General features: G+C 43.9%; 1 protein-coding gene across 1 annotated transcript; it reads left to right on the top strand.

Moving 5' to 3' along the window:
* The first annotated feature begins 4,534 nt into the window (after positions 1–4,534).
* On the top strand, positions 4,535–19,528 carry LOC129831883 (signal recognition particle receptor subunit alpha-like). Its single transcript, XM_055895435.1, has 14 exons — positions 4,535–4,893; positions 6,186–6,269; positions 6,399–6,562; positions 6,782–6,942; positions 7,266–7,428; positions 7,531–7,687; positions 7,938–8,071; positions 8,203–8,321; positions 9,322–9,408; positions 9,587–9,759; positions 10,014–10,227; positions 10,442–10,605; positions 17,961–18,059; positions 18,452–19,528. Exons 1-14 carry the CDS (start codon positions 4,771–4,773, stop codon positions 18,578–18,580), a joined length of 1,971 nt encoding a protein of 656 aa, XP_055751410.1. The 5' UTR covers positions 4,535–4,770; the 3' UTR covers positions 18,581–19,528.
* Positions 19,529–19,579: the final 51 nt, after the last annotated feature.

Raw genomic sequence — 19,579 nt, forward strand, 5'->3', positions numbered from 1 at the left:
GGAGCGGGATCGATTTGGGCGTGGAGGGTCCACGCCCAAATCGATCCCGCTCCAGAGTACAGTTCTCGGTGTAACGCTCATTCCTTTGACGATAAACGCAAATCCGACCATCACCCCTGGTGAAACGAAACCTCGACTCGTCAGTGAAGAGCACTTTCTGCCAGTCCTGTCTGGTCCAGCAATAGTGGGTTTGTGTCCATAGGCAACGTTGTTGCCGGTGATGTCTGGTGAGGACCTGCCTTACAACAGGCCTACAAGCCCTCAGTCCAGCCTCTCTCAGCCTATTGCGGACAGTCTGAGCACTGATGGAGGGATTGTGCGTTCCTGATGTAACTCGGGCAGTTGTTGTACACCTTAAATGTTTGTTTGTGAACCGCCAAGATATCATAGAAGAAGAAGTAGAACTTCACTGCCGAAATGGAACGTAAATCACAGAAAATAGATATGGTGCCGGCCGCTACAGAGAAGTATTTGAGTATACGAGATTTGATTTCAGAAGAGTGACAGGGTGTGTTGAGTGGTGGTGTCCTGTTCTTCCAGACCATTGGCATGGTGCAGGAGCAGATAGGGTCAAGGTAGTGGGTTTTTAATGAGCTGGAGGTGGATATTGCAATTTTAGGTGTTCCAGTGGAAGACACTAAACCACTGCTGGTGGTGGTTGAGGCTGTGTAGGTGGGGCTGAGGGAAGGGCTGGTTCCTCAGTACACTTAGAGAGTTTACCACCCATGATTTCTAATTGGTTTCTTAGTCCTGTATTGTAACACTAAATTACTTACATTTTTCTTATCTCCGTTTTTTTTATTGTTACTTTATAAAATCTCTAGTAACCCATTATACACACATTTATTACTTAATCTCTCTTCAACCAACTACGTCTCTCAACAGACACAATTCTACCTGACCACTTCTCGATCACATCCTCTCTATACTCAACCCGTCCTAATCCAAACCAAACAATTACAGTCAAATTTCTGACTAATCTGAAAACAAGGCTCCCTAAATTTTCTATCAGCATATAGAATGCACGACCCGGGCTGGCAAAACCCTGGATCATTGTTATTCTAACTTCCGCGACGCATATAAAGCCCTCCCACGCCCTCCTTTCGGAAAATCTGAGCACAGCTCCATTTTGTTGCTCCCAGCCTATAGACAGAAACTAAAACAGGAAGCGCCCGTGCTCAGGTCTATTCAACGCTGGTCCGACCAATCGGATTCCACGCCTCAAGATTGCTTCGATCACGTAGACTGGGATATGTTCCGCATAGCGTCGGACAATAACATTGATGAAGACGCTGATTCGGTGAGCGAGTTCATTAGCAAGTGCATCGGTGATGTTGTACCCACAGCGTCTATTAAAACATTCCCCAACCAGAAGCCGTGGATTGATGGCAGCATTCGCGCAAAACTGAACACGAACCACTGCTTTTAATCAGGGCAAGGGGACCAGAAACATGACCGAATACAAACAGTGTAGCTATTCCCTCCGCAAGGCAATCAAACAAGCTAAGGGTCTGTAGAGACAAAGTTGAGTCGCAATTCAACGGCTCAGACACGACAAGTATGTGGCAGCGTCTACAGTCAATCACGGACTACAAAAGGAAAACCAGCCTCGTCGCGGACCACAATGTCTTGCTCCCAGACGAACTAAACAACTTCTTTGCACGCTTTGAGGACAACACTGTGCCGCTGACACGGCCTGCTACCAAAACCTGTGGTCTCTCCTTCACTGCAGCCAACGTGAGTAAAAAATTTAAACGTTTTAACCCTCGCAAGGCTGCCAGCCCAGACGGCATCCCCAGCCGCGTCCTCAGAGCATGCGCAGACCAGCTGGCTGGTGTGTTTATGGACATATTCAATCAATCCTTATTCCAGTCTGCTGTTCCCACATGCTTTAAGAGGGCCACCATTGTTCCTGTTCCCAAGAAAGCAAAGGTAACTGAGCTAAATGACTATCGCCCCATAGCACTCACTTCCCTCATCATGAAGTGCTATGAGAGACTAGTCAAGGACCATATCACCTCCACTCTACCTGATACCCTAGACCCACTCCAATTTGCTTACCGCCACAATAGGTCCACAGACGACGCAATCACACTGCACACTTCCCTAACCTATCTTGACAAGAGGAATACCTATGTAAGAATGCTGTTCCTCAACTACAGCTCAGCATTTAACACCATAGTACCCTCCAAACTCGTCATTAAGCTCGAGACCCTGGGTCTCGACCCCTGCTTGTGCAACTAGGTCCTGGACTTCTTGACGGGCCGCCCCCGGCTGGTGAGGGTAGGTAACAACATCTCCATCCCGCTGATCCTCAACACTGGGGCCCCACAAGGGTGCGTTCTCAGCCCTCTCCTGTACTCCCTGTTCACCCATGACTGTGTGACCATGCACGCCTCCAACTCAATCATCAAGTTTGCAGACGACACTACAGTGGTAGGCTTGATTACCTACAACGACGAGACGGCCTACAGGGAGGAGGTGAGGGCCCTCGGAGTGTGGTGTCAGGAAAATAATCTCACACTCAATGTCAACAAAACAAAGGAGATGATCGTATACTTCAGGAAACAGCAGAGGGAGTAGCCCCCTATCCACATCGACGGGACAGTAGTGGAAAAGGTGGAGAGTTTTAAGTTCCTCGGCATACACATCACGGACAAACTGAAATGGTCCACCCACACACAGCGTGGTGAAGAAGGCGCAACAGCGTCTCTTCAACCTCAGGAGCCTGAAGAAATTCGGCTTGTCACCAAAAACACTCACAAACTTTTACAGATGCACAATCGAGAGCATCCTGTCGGGCTGTATCACCACCTGGTACGGCAACTGCTCCGTCCACAACCGTAAGGCTCTCCAGAGGGTAGTGAGGTCTGCACAACGCATCACCGGGGCAAACACCTACACCACCCGATGTCACTGTAAGGCCAAAAAGATCATCAGGTACAACAACCACCCAAGCCACTGCCTGTTCACCCCGCTATCATCCAGAAGGGGAAGTCAGTACAGGTGCATCAAAGCGGGGACCGAGAGACTGAAAAACAGCTTCTATCTCAAGGCCATCAGACTGTTAAACAGCCATCACTAACATTGAGTAGCTGCTGCCAACATACTGACTCATCTCTAGCCACTTTAATAATGAAAAAATGTATGTAATAAATGTATCACTAGCCACTTTAAACAATGCCACTTTATATAATGCTTACATACTCTACATTACTCATCTCATATGTATATACTGTACTCTATGCCATCTACTGCATCTTGGTTATGCCGTTAGGCCATCGCTCATTCATATATTTTTATGTACATATTCATATTCATTCCTTTACACTTGTGTGTATAAGGTAGTTGCTGTGAAATTGTTAGGGTAGATTACTTGTTAGATATTGCTGCATGGTCGGAACTAGAAGCACAAGCATTTTGCTACACTCGCATTAACATCTGCTAACCATGTGTATGTGACAAATAACATTTGATTTGATTTACATTTACCAACTTCATTAAACATGCTCAATCCTTCAGTTCACTTCCTCTCATGTGAAAATCAGTAATATATATAGTGGTTGTATTTAATTATATATTTGTATTTAATTGTAGGTATATAAATCCTTATTTATATACTGACCCATCCTTACTTATATACTTATCCAACAGTATTTTGTCACTGATCCAACAGTATCCACCTGCAAGTGTAGAGAAATGAATACCTATTTATATACTGACCCAACATTATTTTCAACTGATTGTAGGAAAACCAATCCCTATTAGATACACACCTGTGCTGCCATTGATCAATGTTAACCGGCGAGATTCATTATTATAGAAAAATTGTTCTGCCAAATTGAACCCCACAATTTGGTGGATGAGGAGGACGAGATCTTTCACCATTAAGGCTCGGCTGAAAAACAGACAGTCCCTCACAGAGATTTTTAAATAAGGTATCTTACCTTTTTTAATTGTGGCCAGAGGGATGCCTGGGTCCAAGCCGGACGGAACGGATCAGGAATTCAGGTTGTTCTCATCCAGATCACGGCACCAAATGTTGTGGAAAATTAGATCCAAAGATGAAGGCAGAGACTACTTAATGGTATAATAGAAAACCTTTAATACAAGCAGCTGTGGGGGAGATCTACCTCTGATTTCACAGGGAAGAACTTGAGAATGGTTACATGTTCTTTATATAGTGGGAAGTGATAACACAATAAAATTGTTTACACAACGGTTATTTTATACAAGCAACAGTTCCGGAACACAATACCTTGTGTTAGGGTGCATACATACCAGGAGTCTATGAAAGGCATAACATCACAGTCCAACACAGAACATATCCCTTGAGAAGTTACAACAGCTCACCCCAACTTCTGCCACCACAGTTGGAAGGGTGTTTTTGTTTTTCCTTTCCCCGTTTTGTATCACAAAGTATAATGATTTTATATCATAGTCCAGTTTGTGGCGGTAATGCCGCATATTGGATGCCAACCGCCGTTAAACTCCAAAGAAAAAGAAGAAGAATCAGAAATCACCGGAAGATAACGTCATTTCCTGGTCTTGCATCTGACGTGTCTAAAACAGTGTTAGTGGAGGTAGCTAGACTTGGGAGGAAATTTTTCATCAGATACTGTATATCTGATTAGATTTCCTTCTGGAGGTGGAAGGCACTTAAAAGATTCGTCGGCTCAGTTGTTTATAGCGTTTCCCCCCCCCCTTCCGTTTAACGTTAGTGTTTGTTTTCTTTACGTTGGTATATTATCTCGTGTACGTGGTGTCAAGATGCTGGATTTCTTCACCATCTTTAGTAAGGGGGGCATAGTGTTGTGGTGTTTTCAGGGAACCGGTGTTACAGAATCCTTCACCGGGCCTGTCAACGCGCTGATCCGCTCCGTGATCCTTCAGGTGAGAAATACTTAAATCAAGTGACAGCTGTCATGTTTCTATGCAGCCTAGCCATCTGTATTGTCTGTTTCTCAACATGCGCCAGAGGGTCGCCACTTCATCAACAAACTGGTTAGCTAATGTAGCTACGTAGTTTTCGTAGATACACTTATCATGTAAATTCTTCTTCGTCTAAACTAAATAGGATGTATCTATTGGTAAAGCTAGCGCACTTGTTAGCTTGCTAATGCTACGATTGCGCTAGCTAGTATACGGTTGCGTAATACAAACATGGGGGATTTGGGAACTGGGGTTAACAGGTTGTTATTTTGCCAGCCACATCACAATATCACAGCCTAGTGGGATTATCACAAAATGCAAGACTATTACCACGTAGCTAGCTAGATATCAAGTATTTATACGTAACAAAAATATAAACGCAACAATTTCCAAGATTTTACTGAGTTAGTTCATATAAGGAAATAAGTACATTTTAAATAAATTCATTATGCCCTAATCTATGGATTTCATGTGACTAGGAATACAGATACATAAAAAAGGGGTAAGGTACGTGGTCTGGATCAGAAAACATCAGGATCTCGTCATGGTATCTCTGTGCATTCAATTTACCATTGATAAAATGCAATTGTGTTTGTTGTCCGTAGTTTACGCCTGCCCATACCATAACCCCACCGCCATCATAGAGCACTTTGTTCACAACGTTGACATCAGCAAACCGGTCGCCCACACGTGGTCTGCGGTTGTGAGGCTGGTTGGAAGTACTGCCAAATTCTGTAAAATGACAGGTGGTTTATTGTAGAGAAATTAACATTCAGTTCTCTGGCAACAGCTCTGGTGGACATTCCTGCAGTTAGCAGGATGTATGTATGCTCCCTCAAAATGTGAAACATCTATGGTATTGTCTTGTGTGACACAACTGCACATTTTAAAGTGGCCTTTGATTGTTCCTAGCATAAGGTGCACCTGTGTAATGATCAAACTGTTTAATAAGCTTCTTGATATGCCAAACCTGTCAGGTGGATGAATTATCTTGGCAATGGATAAATGCTCACTAACAGGGATGTAAACACATTTTGCCAAACATTTTAGAGAAATAAGGTTTTTGTCCATATGGAACATTTCTGGGATCTTTTATTTAAGCTCATGAAACATGGGACCAACACTTTACATGTTTATTTTTGTTCAGTGTAGAGCATGTGTTCAAGAGAAATGTTTTCATTTTAGTGAAAACCTCTGATCTGTGTTACAGTATTGAGTAGCCTAATGTTAATACTTCTCTTATTTTGTTTCAGGAGCGTAGTGGCAACAATTCCTATACTCATGATGCCTTGAGTCTTAAGTACAAACTCGATAATGAGTTTGAGCTGGTTTTTGTGGTAAGTTTCACAGAGAACTGCAGTGTATTATAACATTGACTATTTCCTGAAGGAACATACCATACAACATGTTTTCATCTCATGCAGTCTATGGACTCCAAACTGACCATGTTTCTCTTTTCTGTATAGGTGGGTTTTCAAAAGATCCTGACGCTGACGTATGTTGACAAGTTCATAGATGACGTACAGCTCCACTTCAGGGATCGCTATAAGAATGTGCTGGAGCAAAAGGGGGCCCTTACGTTGTTGAACAGCCATTTTGCGTTTGAGGATGACTTCAAAATGCTTCTTCGGTAAGCAGTGTCATATCTTAGGGCTGATACTGGTGCATAAAGAGAAGATTCTGCTTTTAAACTAATTTGCTGAATCTCACACACACAACCAGCTGTTGAGTTGCCAACTCACAGGTCTACAAGGACCTGTAGGCTACTTGTACAACATAGCATTTGACTTGAACTATAGTGAAATTATAAGTGCTTTGACTCAAACGTTACTGTCCTGTTGTGCTCTAGTGAGGCGGAGGAGAGCAGCAAAGCTCGAGGTCCCACCTCCATGAGAAGCTTCAATGCTTCCCTGAAATCCCAGAAAACTGTGAAGTCCATGATCGAAACAAAGGGAGGGGATAAGGGCAAGGAACAGGGAGGCAAGAAGAATAAGAATGCCAAAAAAGAGGGTAAGGGTTTGACATGATTATTATGAAGGTGTTGGAATACAAGCACTTTGTCATGGTTACACTATTTCTGTTTGAAACGGGCCCATTTTTTCCTTCATGTTTTAATTTCATGGGGACCAGAGAAGGCTGCTGAGGGGAGGACGGCTCATAGTTATGGCTGAAATGGAGCGACTGGAATGGCATCAAACACATAGCAATCACGTATTTGATACTATTCCGCTCGAGCCCATTCTCCCCAATTAAGGTGCCACCAACCTCCTGTGATGGGGACATTGATAATGTTTTGTGTGGATGGGGTTAGTTTCTGATATTTTCCCCCCTAGCTCCTGCTGCTGAGCCTGTGAAAGGGGAAAAAGCTAAGGCTCCGACCAGTGCCCAGAAGACAGTAGAGAACGGTAACCAAGGCTTGACCCAGGAGGAGATCATTCAGAAGAAGAGAGAGGAGTTTATCCGCAAGCGCATGGGGGCACCTGTGGAGAAGCCCAGGTGAGTGGGGGTGGGGGACACACAATGTGGTTAAAGTTCTAATTTTGAATGTTGCTGACAGTTGCTTCAGTACTGGAAGTCACATTGTCTCTTGCCTTCCAGTAAGTCCCCCAAGCCTGCGAAGGAGAAACCCAAGGGGAAAGAGAAGCGGGTGTGGACCTTGGGTGGCAGCAGCACCAAGGAACTGGACTACAGCCAGAGCAATGGCAATGGAGCCCATGCTGCTGGGGACCATGGCTTGGACGCTCAAGCTGACCCGGTATGTGCCTGTTGGGTTTGAGAGCAGGAGAGCTAATATAGCCTGGTTGTACCAGACTGAATGCTGCGCTCACATTATTTAAAAGTGCAGTGAAATAATGGTGAGCGCAGTGGTCTGTCTGGTTTAACCAGACTAGAGCTAATAGCCTTCAGGGATGCTTAGTTGGTACCTTGATAAATAAGGCCCATGTGTTGTAGAAGTGCTTAGTTTATAGGAATTGCACATCTTAGTAAAGTCTTGTCTTGTCCAGGGGATGCAGCTGAGCTCGATGAAGGGTGACTTGCTCGCCGTGGATTACGAGTCCAGCGAGGGAGATGAGGAGGAGGAAGAGGAGGAGGAAGATGCGGTGGAGAGGGTGGTAGTTGCTGACACTAGCAAGAAAATGTGAGACCCTTTGATTATTTAATGTGTCAGATAATAGGAAGCGAAGCATGGCTGAGGAATGGAAGATGATATGAATGTGATGTTGTGCCCTGTTGCTCCTGTCTAAGTGTCCTTTTAAAAATGTTCCTCAGCCCCAAAAAGGGTGCTTTTGGAGGGATGTTTGGGATGCTCAAGGGCCTGGTGGGTTCTAAGAGTCTGAGCCAGGAGGACATGGAGCCAGTTCTGGACAAGATGAGGGACCACCTCATCGGTATGGACTCCTCTGTTCCCCCACTACAGTATCAGTTTCTTAACACATACACTCCCCTTCATATTTATTTGGACAGTGAAGCTAAAACTTTACATTTGGTCTATACTCCAGCATTTTGGATTTGAGATCAAATGTTTCATGAGGTGACCATAGAGAATGTCACCTTTTTATTTGAGGGTATTTTCATATCTGTTTTACCTTTTAGAAATGAAAGCCCTATTTATCTAGTCCCCTCCATTTGAAGGTTGTAAGTATTTGGACAAATTAACTTGTGGGGTGGTCAAACGTTTAGTATTGGTCCCATATTCCTTGCATGCAATGACTACATCAATCTTGTGACTCTACAAAGTTGTTGTACATTTTTGAAATTTGTATTGCTTGTGTTTCAGATTGTTGTGCCCAATAGAAATTAGTGGTACATAATGTATTGTCTTTGGAGTCGCTTATTGTAAATAAGAATATATGTTCCAGAACACTTCTACATTAATGTGAATAATCCTGAATTAATTGAGAATAATGATTTGAGGAAGTTAGAGGCATAAATATCCAACCCCCCCCCCCCAAAAAAAATGTTAACCTCCCTTGTTATTGGTAATAGTGAGAGGTTAGTATGCCTTGGGTGTATGATCTTTGTGCATCTAACTTCCTCACTCATTATTAATGAAAGATTATCCGTAATCATGGTAGCATCCACATGCACTTCAAATGGAGGGGACTAGATACATAAAGTACTTTCATTTCTAAACACTGAAACAGATACGTATGAAAATCCCCTCAAATAAAAGGTGACATTCTGTACTGTCGCCTTATATGAAACATTTAATATCAAATCCAAAATGCTGGAGTATAGAGACATAAAAGTTTTAGCTTCACTGTCAAAATAAATATGTAAGGGAGTGTAATTAACTATTCAACATAGATTTGTACATGTCCTAGATCACCTGAGGGGAAAAGCTTCACATTCGACTTGTATTCATAGAATTTTTATTTATTTTTTCAGCTAAGAATGTAGCAGCCGAAATTGCCTCCCAACTCTGTGACTCTGTAGCCAAGAAACTGGAGGGCAAAGTCATGGGCACCTTCACCAGTGAGTATAACTGTCTTCCACATAGCTACTGAGTAGAATAAGTCCACAATATAATGAGTTCACCTGTGGAGAGATTTAAGTGAACTAGATAGACTGCACTCCCCCAAAGAGATGAAGATGCTGCACAACAGTTCAGAGTACCCCTCTTGCTCTGATAAAGCCCCCCCTCTCGTAATAGCTGTGGCCTCAACTGTAAAGGGGGCCCTGCAGGACTCCCTGGTCCAGATCCTGCAGCCCAAGCGGCGTGTGGACATCTTGAGAGACGTCCTGGAGGCTCGTAGCCAGCGCAGGCCCTTTGTCATCACCTTCTGTGGGGTCAACGGGGTCGGAAAGTCCACCAACCTGGCCAAGGTGAGATCCACCATGGTGTCAGTATTTTTATTTTATTCCCTTCTGTTAATCCGTCAAATTGAAAACATTGGTATTGCTGGGGATTTCAAACCTGGGTTGTATCCATTTAACCAAACCAGGTCCTGGTTGGACCTTTCCAGGCTGTCTAGATACATAGGCCACCGAATACCTGGGATGCCCCCATTCAGACCACAGAAAAAACAGGAAATTATTTTTTTATTTGCTGAAACCCTACATCCTCTGTCTGTGTGCAGATCTCCTTCTGGCTAATCGAGAACGGTTTCACCGTGCTGATAGCAGCCTGTGACACGTTTCGTGCGGGGGCCGTGGAGCAGCTGCGTACCCACCAGCGCCGCCTTAACTCCCTGCACCCCCCTCAGGAGCACGGGGGACGGCCAATAGTGCAACTTTATGAGAAGGGCTACGGGAAGGACGCCGCTGGCATCGCCATGGAGGCTATTGCTTATGGTAACCATACCATTCCCCAGCTTGCCATTCATAGACTAGGTCATGCTAGCCTCATAGTGTGCCATAGCTTTGTCTGTCCTCAAATAAATGTATGATGATATGTAGGAGGGGTTCACGACTGCTTCTTATTGTCTCGCATATTAACTGAGTATATGGACCAAGTCAGACGTCCATTCAAGCAAGTGAAGAAATCCTTCGTTGTCTCTCTGTCCAGCCCGTAACCAGGCCTTCGATGTGGTGCTGGTGGACACTGCAGGGCGGATGCAGGACAACACCCCCCTGATGACGGCTCTGGCCAAGCTGATAGCTGTCAACATGCCTGACCTGGTGCTGTTCGTGGGGGAAGCTCTAGTGGGCAACGAGGCTGTGGACCAGCTGGTGAGTCCTTATACAACAGTGGTCACCAACCGGTCGATCTTCAAGGCATTTCTAGTCGATTGCCAAACATTTCTGTAAAAAACCCAACGATAAAGCCTTGTGTTGCTATTTTTTTATTAGTCTCGGGCTGTTGGTGGTAGGTGCAGCCAAGTGCACTATGCTACCGCTGGCTAATCAGATTGCTCAGATAACCGAGTCTGCAGTAACGTAGCAGGCATGAAAGAAAGCTACGGCAAAATTTATACTGTGAGATTTCAAAACATTTAAAACCAGGACCAGAGAGACTCAACAAATACAGCAAAGGGCTGCTGTTTTTATGAGTGAGTTCATGTTTAAGTTCTTACTCAGCACTGTCAACACTTTTATAAGCCATAAAATGTGCGTTCTTCCTCTTTCCACTCAGCGCTACAAGTAATGAAAGTGTATCTATAGGCTTGCGTTGTTATTATTAGCGGTTTGGGTCTTTTTTCCTATCAAGGAATATTTCACTTTCTCTGTTCATAGGAGTAACAACATGAATTTGTGCATGAGGCAGAAATAATGTGGTGCGACTCGAGTTTCGCCATCAGCTGGAAGACGGTGTCCTTTTTTGGTCAGTGGAGGAAAGGGAGAGTGGAGGGATATTGAGAGACGGACCCTCAGTCTGCTGCTCTCTCCCTCTGTTGAGACTGACCATCAGATGCAGGCACCATCAGCCCAGTAAAAATAAAAAGCAAATTATTTAAATGTATGCTCACTCAGCTTTGCCTCACAAGTAATACAACAATGGATCTATTACCGGTGTGATCATATAGCCTACCTCAAATTTTGAAATATAATTTTAAAAAATGGCCCAAACAACAATGAATTGGCAGGTAAATTCAAGCAAAGCCAGTATGCGGTGATAATGTTTTGGGCCTATAGCTTACTGCACAAACCTCATTGCTACAGTACTGTTTTTAATTGGTTAATGTTGCGTAGGCTTACATTTTTTTAAAGTCATGTTAATAAAAAAATCAGAGCGTTAGATCTCGGCATGCATTTTGATTCAGAAAGTGATCTTGACTCAAAAGGTTTGTGACCACTGTCATAACATCCTACTGTTTAATATGCCTCTCAAACTCTGATCTCTAGAAGGTAAAAAAACAGACCAACTGTCAAAGAATTCCAGATGCGTTTTAGAGACTTGAGTTTATTTTGAATTATGCTATAGCTTCAGGGTTTTTTCTGGTTGAAAATGGGGCTGCCATCTTGGATGGTGTAGAGATATTTTTAAGTTTCTAAGCCAATTTCCTGCAATTCTACAAATTTCTCCATTCAGCTGAGAACTTTGCTCTTTTAAAGCTAGTTTCTTGAAATTCTATGCATTTTGCCATGGCTAATTGTGTTATTTTGCTAAAACAACAAAAATGTAATTCTAAATTCATTGTTTTTGGAGTTGTCAATTCTCCCTGACTGTCTAGCTTTTATTTTGATTATTGTTACCTCTCAAAGATTATATTATAAAAAAAAATATATAGGTCCATTATCTTTTCTACATACTTTCTGTTTTTTGTCATAAGTTTACACTGAAAGCGTTTATGCATCCAAAATCTTTCTCTTTTTTTTTTACACGGTTTGGAGTTAAGTGACCCGATTAAAAACACTTAGGCAGCCCGTCCAAAGATTACAATGGTAGAAAAATCCCTGAGCTTTAGCTGTATTTACTACAACTCTAGAAATTTGAAATGGGCTGCGCTATCAGATTATACAGTGTATTCAGACCCCTTCCCTTTTTCCATAAAGCAGGTTTTTAGAAATGTTAGCGAATTTATTACAAGTAAAAAAACAGACCTTATTTACATAAGTATTCAGACCCTATGTTATGAGACTCAAAATTGAGCTCAGGTGCATCCTGTTTCCATTGATCATCCTTGAGGTGTTTTTACAACTTGGAGTCCACCTGTGGTAAATTCAATTGATTGGACAAGGCATATACCTGTCTATATAAGGTCCCACAGTTGACAGTGCAAAATTCTCAAGATGGCGCCGACAGAGATGGCCGCCTCGCTTCGAGTTCTTAGGAAACTATGCAGAATTTTGTTTTTTTTATGTATTATTTCTTAAATTATTACCGCAGGAAATCTTAAGTCTTATTACATACAGCCGGGAAGAACTATTGGATATAAGAGCGACGTCAACTTACCAACATTACGACCAGGAATACGACTTTCCCGAAGTGGAACCTCTGTTTGGACCACCACCCAGGACAATGGATCAGATCCCAGAAGCCGGCTCCGTAGACGTGCACATCGCCCACCGCTCCCGAGTATACTACTCGCCAATGTCCAGTCTCTTGACAACCATGTAGACAAAATTCGAGCCAGGGTTGCCTTCCAGAGAGACAGAGGTTGTAACATTCTCTGTTTCACAGAAACATGGCTCTCTTGGGATATGTTGTTGGAATCTGTTCAGCCACCGGGCTTCTCCATGCATCGCGCCAACAGAGATAAACACCTCTCTGGGAAGAGGAAGGACTGGGGTTGTATTCTTCATGATTTAACGACTCATGGTGTAATCATCATAACAACATACAGGAACTCAAGTCCTTCTGCTCCCCCGACCTAGAATTCCTCACAATCTATAACCGACGAGAATTCTTGTCAGTTATAGTCACAGCTGTGTACATTCCCCCTTAAGCAACTTCACTGGACTCTATGTAAACTGGAAACCATATCCTGTGGCTGCATTTATTGTAGGTGGGGATTTTAACAAAGCAAATTTGCGAACAGGGCTACTTAAAGTCTATTAGCATAGTGATTGCACTACACGCTGGGGTAATACACTCGACCACTGCTACTCTACCTTCCGCAATGCATACAAAGCCTTCCCCCGCCCTCCCTTCGGAAAATCCGACCACGACGCCATCTTGCTCCTACCGTCTTATAGGCAGAAACTCAAACAGGATATACCAGTGACTAGAACCATTCAACGCTGGTCTGACCAATCGGAATCCACACTTCAAGATTGTTTTGATCACGAGGACTGGAATATGTTCCAGTCAGCCTCAGAGAATAACATCGACCTATACGCTGACTCGGTGAGTGAATTTATAAGGCCACCGTTGTTGCTGTACCCAAGAAGACAAAGATAACTGAACCAAATGACTACCGCCCCATAACATTCACTTATGTCATCATGAAGTGCTTTGAGAGACTAGTCAAGGATCATATCACCTCCACCTTACCGGCCACCCTAGACCCACTTCAGTTTGCATACCGCCCTAACAGGACCACAGATGATGCCATCACACTGCACAATCCCATCTGGACAAGAGGAATACCTACAGTTGAAGTCGGAAGTTTACAAACACCTTAGCCAAGTACATTTAAACTCAGTTTTTCACAATTCCTGAAAATTTTATCCTAGTAAGAATTCCCTGTCATAGGTCAGTTAGGAACACCACTTAATTTTAAGAATGTGAAATGTCAGAATAATAGTGATTTCTTTCAGCTTTTATTTCTTTCATCACATTCCCAGTGGGTCAGAAGTTTACATACACTCAATTAGTATTTGGTAGCATTGCCTTTAAATTGTTTAACTTGGGTCAAATGTTTCGGGTAGCCTTTCACAAGCTTCCCACAATAAGTTGGGTGAATTTTGGCCCATTCCTCCTGACAGAGCTGGTGTAACTGAATCAGGTTTGTAGGCCTCCTTGCTCACACACAATTTTTCAGTTCTGCCCACACATTTTCTATGAGCTTGAGGTCAGGGCTTTGTGATGATCACTCCAATACCTTGACTTGTTTGTCCTTGAGCCATTTTGCCACAACTTTGGAAGTATGCTTGGTGTCATTGTCCATTTGGAAGACCCATTTGCGACCAAACTTTAACTTCCTGACTGATGTCTTGATGTTGCTTCAATATATCCCCATACTTTTCCTTCCTCATGATGCAATCTATTTTATGAAGTGCACCAATCCCTGCAGCAAAGCACCCCTACATCATGATGCTGCCATCCCCGTGCTTCACGGTTGGGATGGTGCTCTTCGGCTTGCAAGCCTCCCCCTTTTTCCTCCAAATATAACGATGGTCATTATGGCCAAACAGTTCTATTTTTGTTTCATCAGACCAGAGAACACGTACGATCTTTGTCCCCATGTGCAGTTGCAAAGCGTAGTCTGGCTATTTTATGGCAGTTTTGGAGCAGTGGCCCAAAACTGCCACTTCCTTGCTGAGCGGCCTTTCAGGTTGTCGATATAGGGCTAGTTTTACTGTGGATATAGATACTTTTGTACCCGTTTCCTCCAGCATCTTCACAAGGTCCTTTCCTGTTGTTCTGGGATTGATTTGCATTTTTTCGCACCAAAGTACGTTCATCTCTAGGAGACAGAACGCGTCTCCTTCCTGAGCGGTATGACGGCTGAGTGGTCCCTTGGTGTTTATACTTGCGTACTATTGTTTGTACAGATGAGCGTGGTACCTTCAGGCGTTTGGAAATTGCTCCCAAGGATGAACCAGACTTGTGGAGGTCTACACTTTTTTCTGAGGTCTTGGCTGATTTTCTTTTGCTTTTCCCATGATGTTAAGCAAAGAGGCACTGAGTTTGAAGGTAGGCCTTGAAATACATCCACAGGTACTCCTCCAATTGACTCAAATTATGTCAATTAACCTATCAGAAGCTTCTAAAGCCATGACATTTTCTGGAATTTTCCAAGCTGTTTAAAGGCACAGTCAACTTAGTGTATGTACACTTTTGACCCACTGGAATTGTGATACAGTGAATTATAAGTGATATCTGTCTGTAAACCATTGTTGAAAAAATGACTTTTCATGCACAAAGTTGATGTCCTAACCGACTTGCCAAAACTATAGTTTGTTAACAAGAAATTTGTGGAGTAGTTAAAAGTTTTACTGACTCCAACCTAAGTGTATGCAAACTTCCGACTTTAACTGTATGTAAGAATGCTGTTCATTGAATACAACTCAGCATTTAACCCTGGGTCTCAACCCCGCCCTGTGCAATTGGGTCCTGGACTTTCTGACAGGCCGCCCCCAGGTGGTGAAGATTGGAAACATCTCCATCTCGCTGACCCTCAACACTGGGGCCCCACAAAGGTGCGTGCTCAGCCCCCTCCTGTCCTCCCTGTTCACCCACGACTGTGTGGCCATGCACGCCTCCAACTAAATCATCAAGTTTGCAGATGACACAACAGTAGTGGGCTTGATTACCAACAACGACAAGACAGCCTACAGGTACAGTAAAAGGTGAAGGCACTCGGAGTGTGGTGTCAGGAAAACAACCTCTCATTCAACGTCAACAAAGCACATTTCCTGATGTGGACATCAGGAAACAGCAGAGGGAGCACCTCCCTATCCACATCGACGGGAAAGTAGTGGGAAGTTAAGTTCCTTGGCGTACACATCAACGACAAACTGAAATGGTCCACCCACACAGTGTGGTTCAACCTCAGGAGGCTTAAAAAATTTGGCTTGTCACCCAAAACCCTAACTTTTACAGATCCACAATCGAGAGCATCCTGTCGGGCTGTATCACAGCCTGATGCGGCAACTGCTTCGCCCTCAACCGTATGGCTCTCCAGAGGATGGTGCGGTCTGCACAGCGCATCACCGGACGCATACTACCTGCCCTCTATGACACAGGAAGGCAAAAAAGATCATGAAAGACAACAACCACCCGAGGCACTGCCTGTTCACACCGCTACCATCCAGAAAGCGAGGTCAGTACAGGTGCATCAAAGCTGGGCCCGAGAATCTGTTTTTCAGTCTCTCATTCTCCCCATTTTTAGATTTGTGTGTATTAGGTAGTTGTTGGGTCTAGTGTTGGATTACTAGTTAGATATTACTGCACTGTCGGAACCCGAAGCACAAGCATTTCGCTACACTCACATTAACATCTGCTAACCATGTGTATGTGACAGGATTTGAAACCGAGCCATGAGGTCGAAGGAATTGTCCATAGAGCTCTGGGTACCAAAATATTTCTGCAGCATTGAATGTCCCCAAATACACAGTGGTCACCATCATTCTTTTTTTATTTAAATTTTATCCCATTTTCTCCCCAATTTCCATGGTATCCAATCGCTAGTAATTACTATCTTGTCTCATCGCTACAACTCCCGTACGGGCTCGGGAGACACGAAGGTCGAAAGCCATGCGTCCTCGGAAGCACCGCCCAACCAAGCCGCACTGCTTCTTAACACAGCGCGCCTCCAACCCGGAAGCCAGCCGCACCAATTTGTCGAAGGAAACACCGTGTACCTGGCCCCCTTGGTTAGCGCGCACTGCGCCCGGCCCGCCACAGGAGTCGCTGGAGCGCGATGAGACAAGGATATCCCTACCGGCCAAACCCTCCCTAACCCGGACGACGCTATGCCAATTGTGCGTCGCCCCACGGACCTCCCGGTCGCGGCCAGCTGCGACAGAGCCTGGGCGCGAACCCAGAGACTCTGGTGGCGGTCACCATCATTCTTAAATGGAAGGAGTTTGGAACCACCAAGACTCTTCCTAGAGTTGACCGCCCGGCCAAACTTAGCAATTGGGGGAGAAGAGCTTTGGTCAGGGAGGTGACCAAGAACCTGATGGTCACTCTGACAGAGCTCCAGAGTTCCTCTGTGGAGATGGGAGAACCTCAGACTGGGGTGAAGGTTCACCTTCCAACAGGACAACGACCTTAAGCACACAGACAAGACAACGCAGGAGTGGCTTCAGGACAGGTCTTGAATGTCCTTGAGTGGTCTAGCCAGAGCCTGGACTCTCTGGAAAGACCTGAAAATAACTGTGCAGCAACGCTCCCCATCCAACTTAACAGAGCTTGAAAGGATCTGCAGAGAATGGGAGAAACTTCCCAAATACAGGTATGCCAAGCTTGTAGAGTCATATTCAAGGCTGTAATCACTGCCAAAGGTGCTTCGACAAAGTAAAGGGTCTAAATACTTATGTGATTACTTTTTTTTTGCCAACATTTCTAAACCTGTTCGCTTTGTCAATATGGGTTATTGTGTGTACATTAGGGAGGGAGAAAAAACACTATTTAATCTGAGTAAGGCTGTAACTTAACAAAATATGGAAAAAGTCAGGGGTTCTGAATACTTTCCAAATGGTATTTAAATTTTTCGTGCAGAGGGCACATTTTACATTTAAGTCATTTAGTAGACACTCATATCCAGTGCAACTTACCGGAGAAGTGCCTTGCTCAAGGGCACAGTGGCAGCTTTTTCACCTAGTCTGCTCGGTGATTCGAACCAGCGATCTTTCGGTAACTGGCCCAGTCCGCTTGACTGCTAGGCTACCTGCCGCCCTTAAATATATATATATACTGTAACTGTTTTTGTTGATTTGCATAGCTATCTTATGTTGCGATACTATACTTGCAGGTGAAATTTAACCAGGCGCTGGCTGATCACTCCATGTCTGATAAGCCTCGTCTCATCGACGGGATCGTTCTCACCAAGTTTGACACCATTGATGACAAGGTTCGTATGTCATTTGAATACAGACACTTCATAACAAACTTACTTTTTATATTTTGGGGTGACTTTTTCCATGTAATGAATCTGTTATTCAATGTGTTAATAGTAAAACCAAAAATCTAATATATATATATATATATATTTTTTTTTTACTCTATATCAATTGGCTAAATTATCCTTGGTATAACCATAAGAAAATAATTCCATATAGTTTAGTAGAACCCCGCTCCCCCCCGGCTTAGATTATTATGGGTTAAATGAAGTCCCTGTAAACAATGTTTTTTATTGATAGGAAGTCTAAGCTTTTTAAATGCTGTTTGACATCCTTATCGGATTGTCAGAACAGAAGTCTGCATGGTTTTTGGTTCCAAAGCTGATGTCACTCCTCCCCTCAGGTTGGCGCTGCCATCTCAATGACCTACATCACAGGCCAGCCCATTGTGTTTGTGGGCACAGGGCAGACCTACAATGACCTGCGGAGCCTCAACGCCCGTGCTGTTGTGGGCGCCCTCATGAAGGCCTGAGTGGCTGCTGCCTGCATCTGTGTTCACCACTATCGTGACAAAGCCAACTAAACACAGCGCTTCGAGATGTCCGGTCCTGCTAACCCTGTCCTGTGGCTCACATCCTAACCCTCCACATAGCACCAAACGCAAAACACACAAGCTTCCTCCCAACTCCATCTGGGAAAGTGGTGGGTGTTGACTTTTAAGCAAGAAGAGTCTCTTGCATTATCTGTAAACAGTTGGGCCAAATTCAAAAGTACCTCAATTTTACTTTAAAGTGATGCAGTAAAGTTCAAGAGACATATTTCCTGACTTTTTATCCGATCAAATAGAGAATATTTATTTGTCCTCACTCACAGGTTACTCAGATTGTCAAATTCACTTCCTGGCATTTGGTGTCTGTTTTCCCCCTTCACTTCAACGAGAACATGTCAGTTATGAAGGCTTGCTGGATGTGACATGTTTCAGCAGCCTCCCCGTTCCCGATGAAAGCTTAGTGACCATAGTGCCTATCCTATCCCTCCAGTTTCCCTGAAGCATCACCACTACACGGGTGACCGTCTGTCTGCTGAGATCTGAAACTTCAACAAACCCAGTAACTATCTTCTGTTTCTCGCTCTCTGGATGGACTGCTATAACCCCCATCCTGATTCCCCCTTCTTCCTCTGCAATTGGAGACTTGAATGATCCTTCAGTTTGGTGGAGTTGAAAAAATTACTTTGACATTTTTTGGGGTTGTCCTCCAGAGGCTTCACGGGTCTACAACTGGGGCACTAGGAGGCCTCGACTTTAGATTTTCTTTCAATTTCTTCCCCTTTGTCATTTTGAAAACAAATACAAGTCTTACATTTGTCCAGTCCCTTTTCATTTGCAGTAGTGCAATGAGAATCAAGAGTTATATAGATTTGTCATTTGAGAATGTAAACATTTCTAAATAAAGCTGCTATGATGGCATGGAACAACTTACTTCCTTTTATATGTTTTACAATGCCAACCTTGGAACAAATGCTGATAGTG

Source organism: Salvelinus fontinalis, chromosome 33 (genome assembly GCF_029448725.1).
Source record: "Salvelinus fontinalis isolate EN_2023a chromosome 33, ASM2944872v1, whole genome shotgun sequence".
In the NCBI taxonomy this organism is placed as follows: Eukaryota; Metazoa; Chordata; class Actinopteri; order Salmoniformes; family Salmonidae; genus Salvelinus; species Salvelinus fontinalis.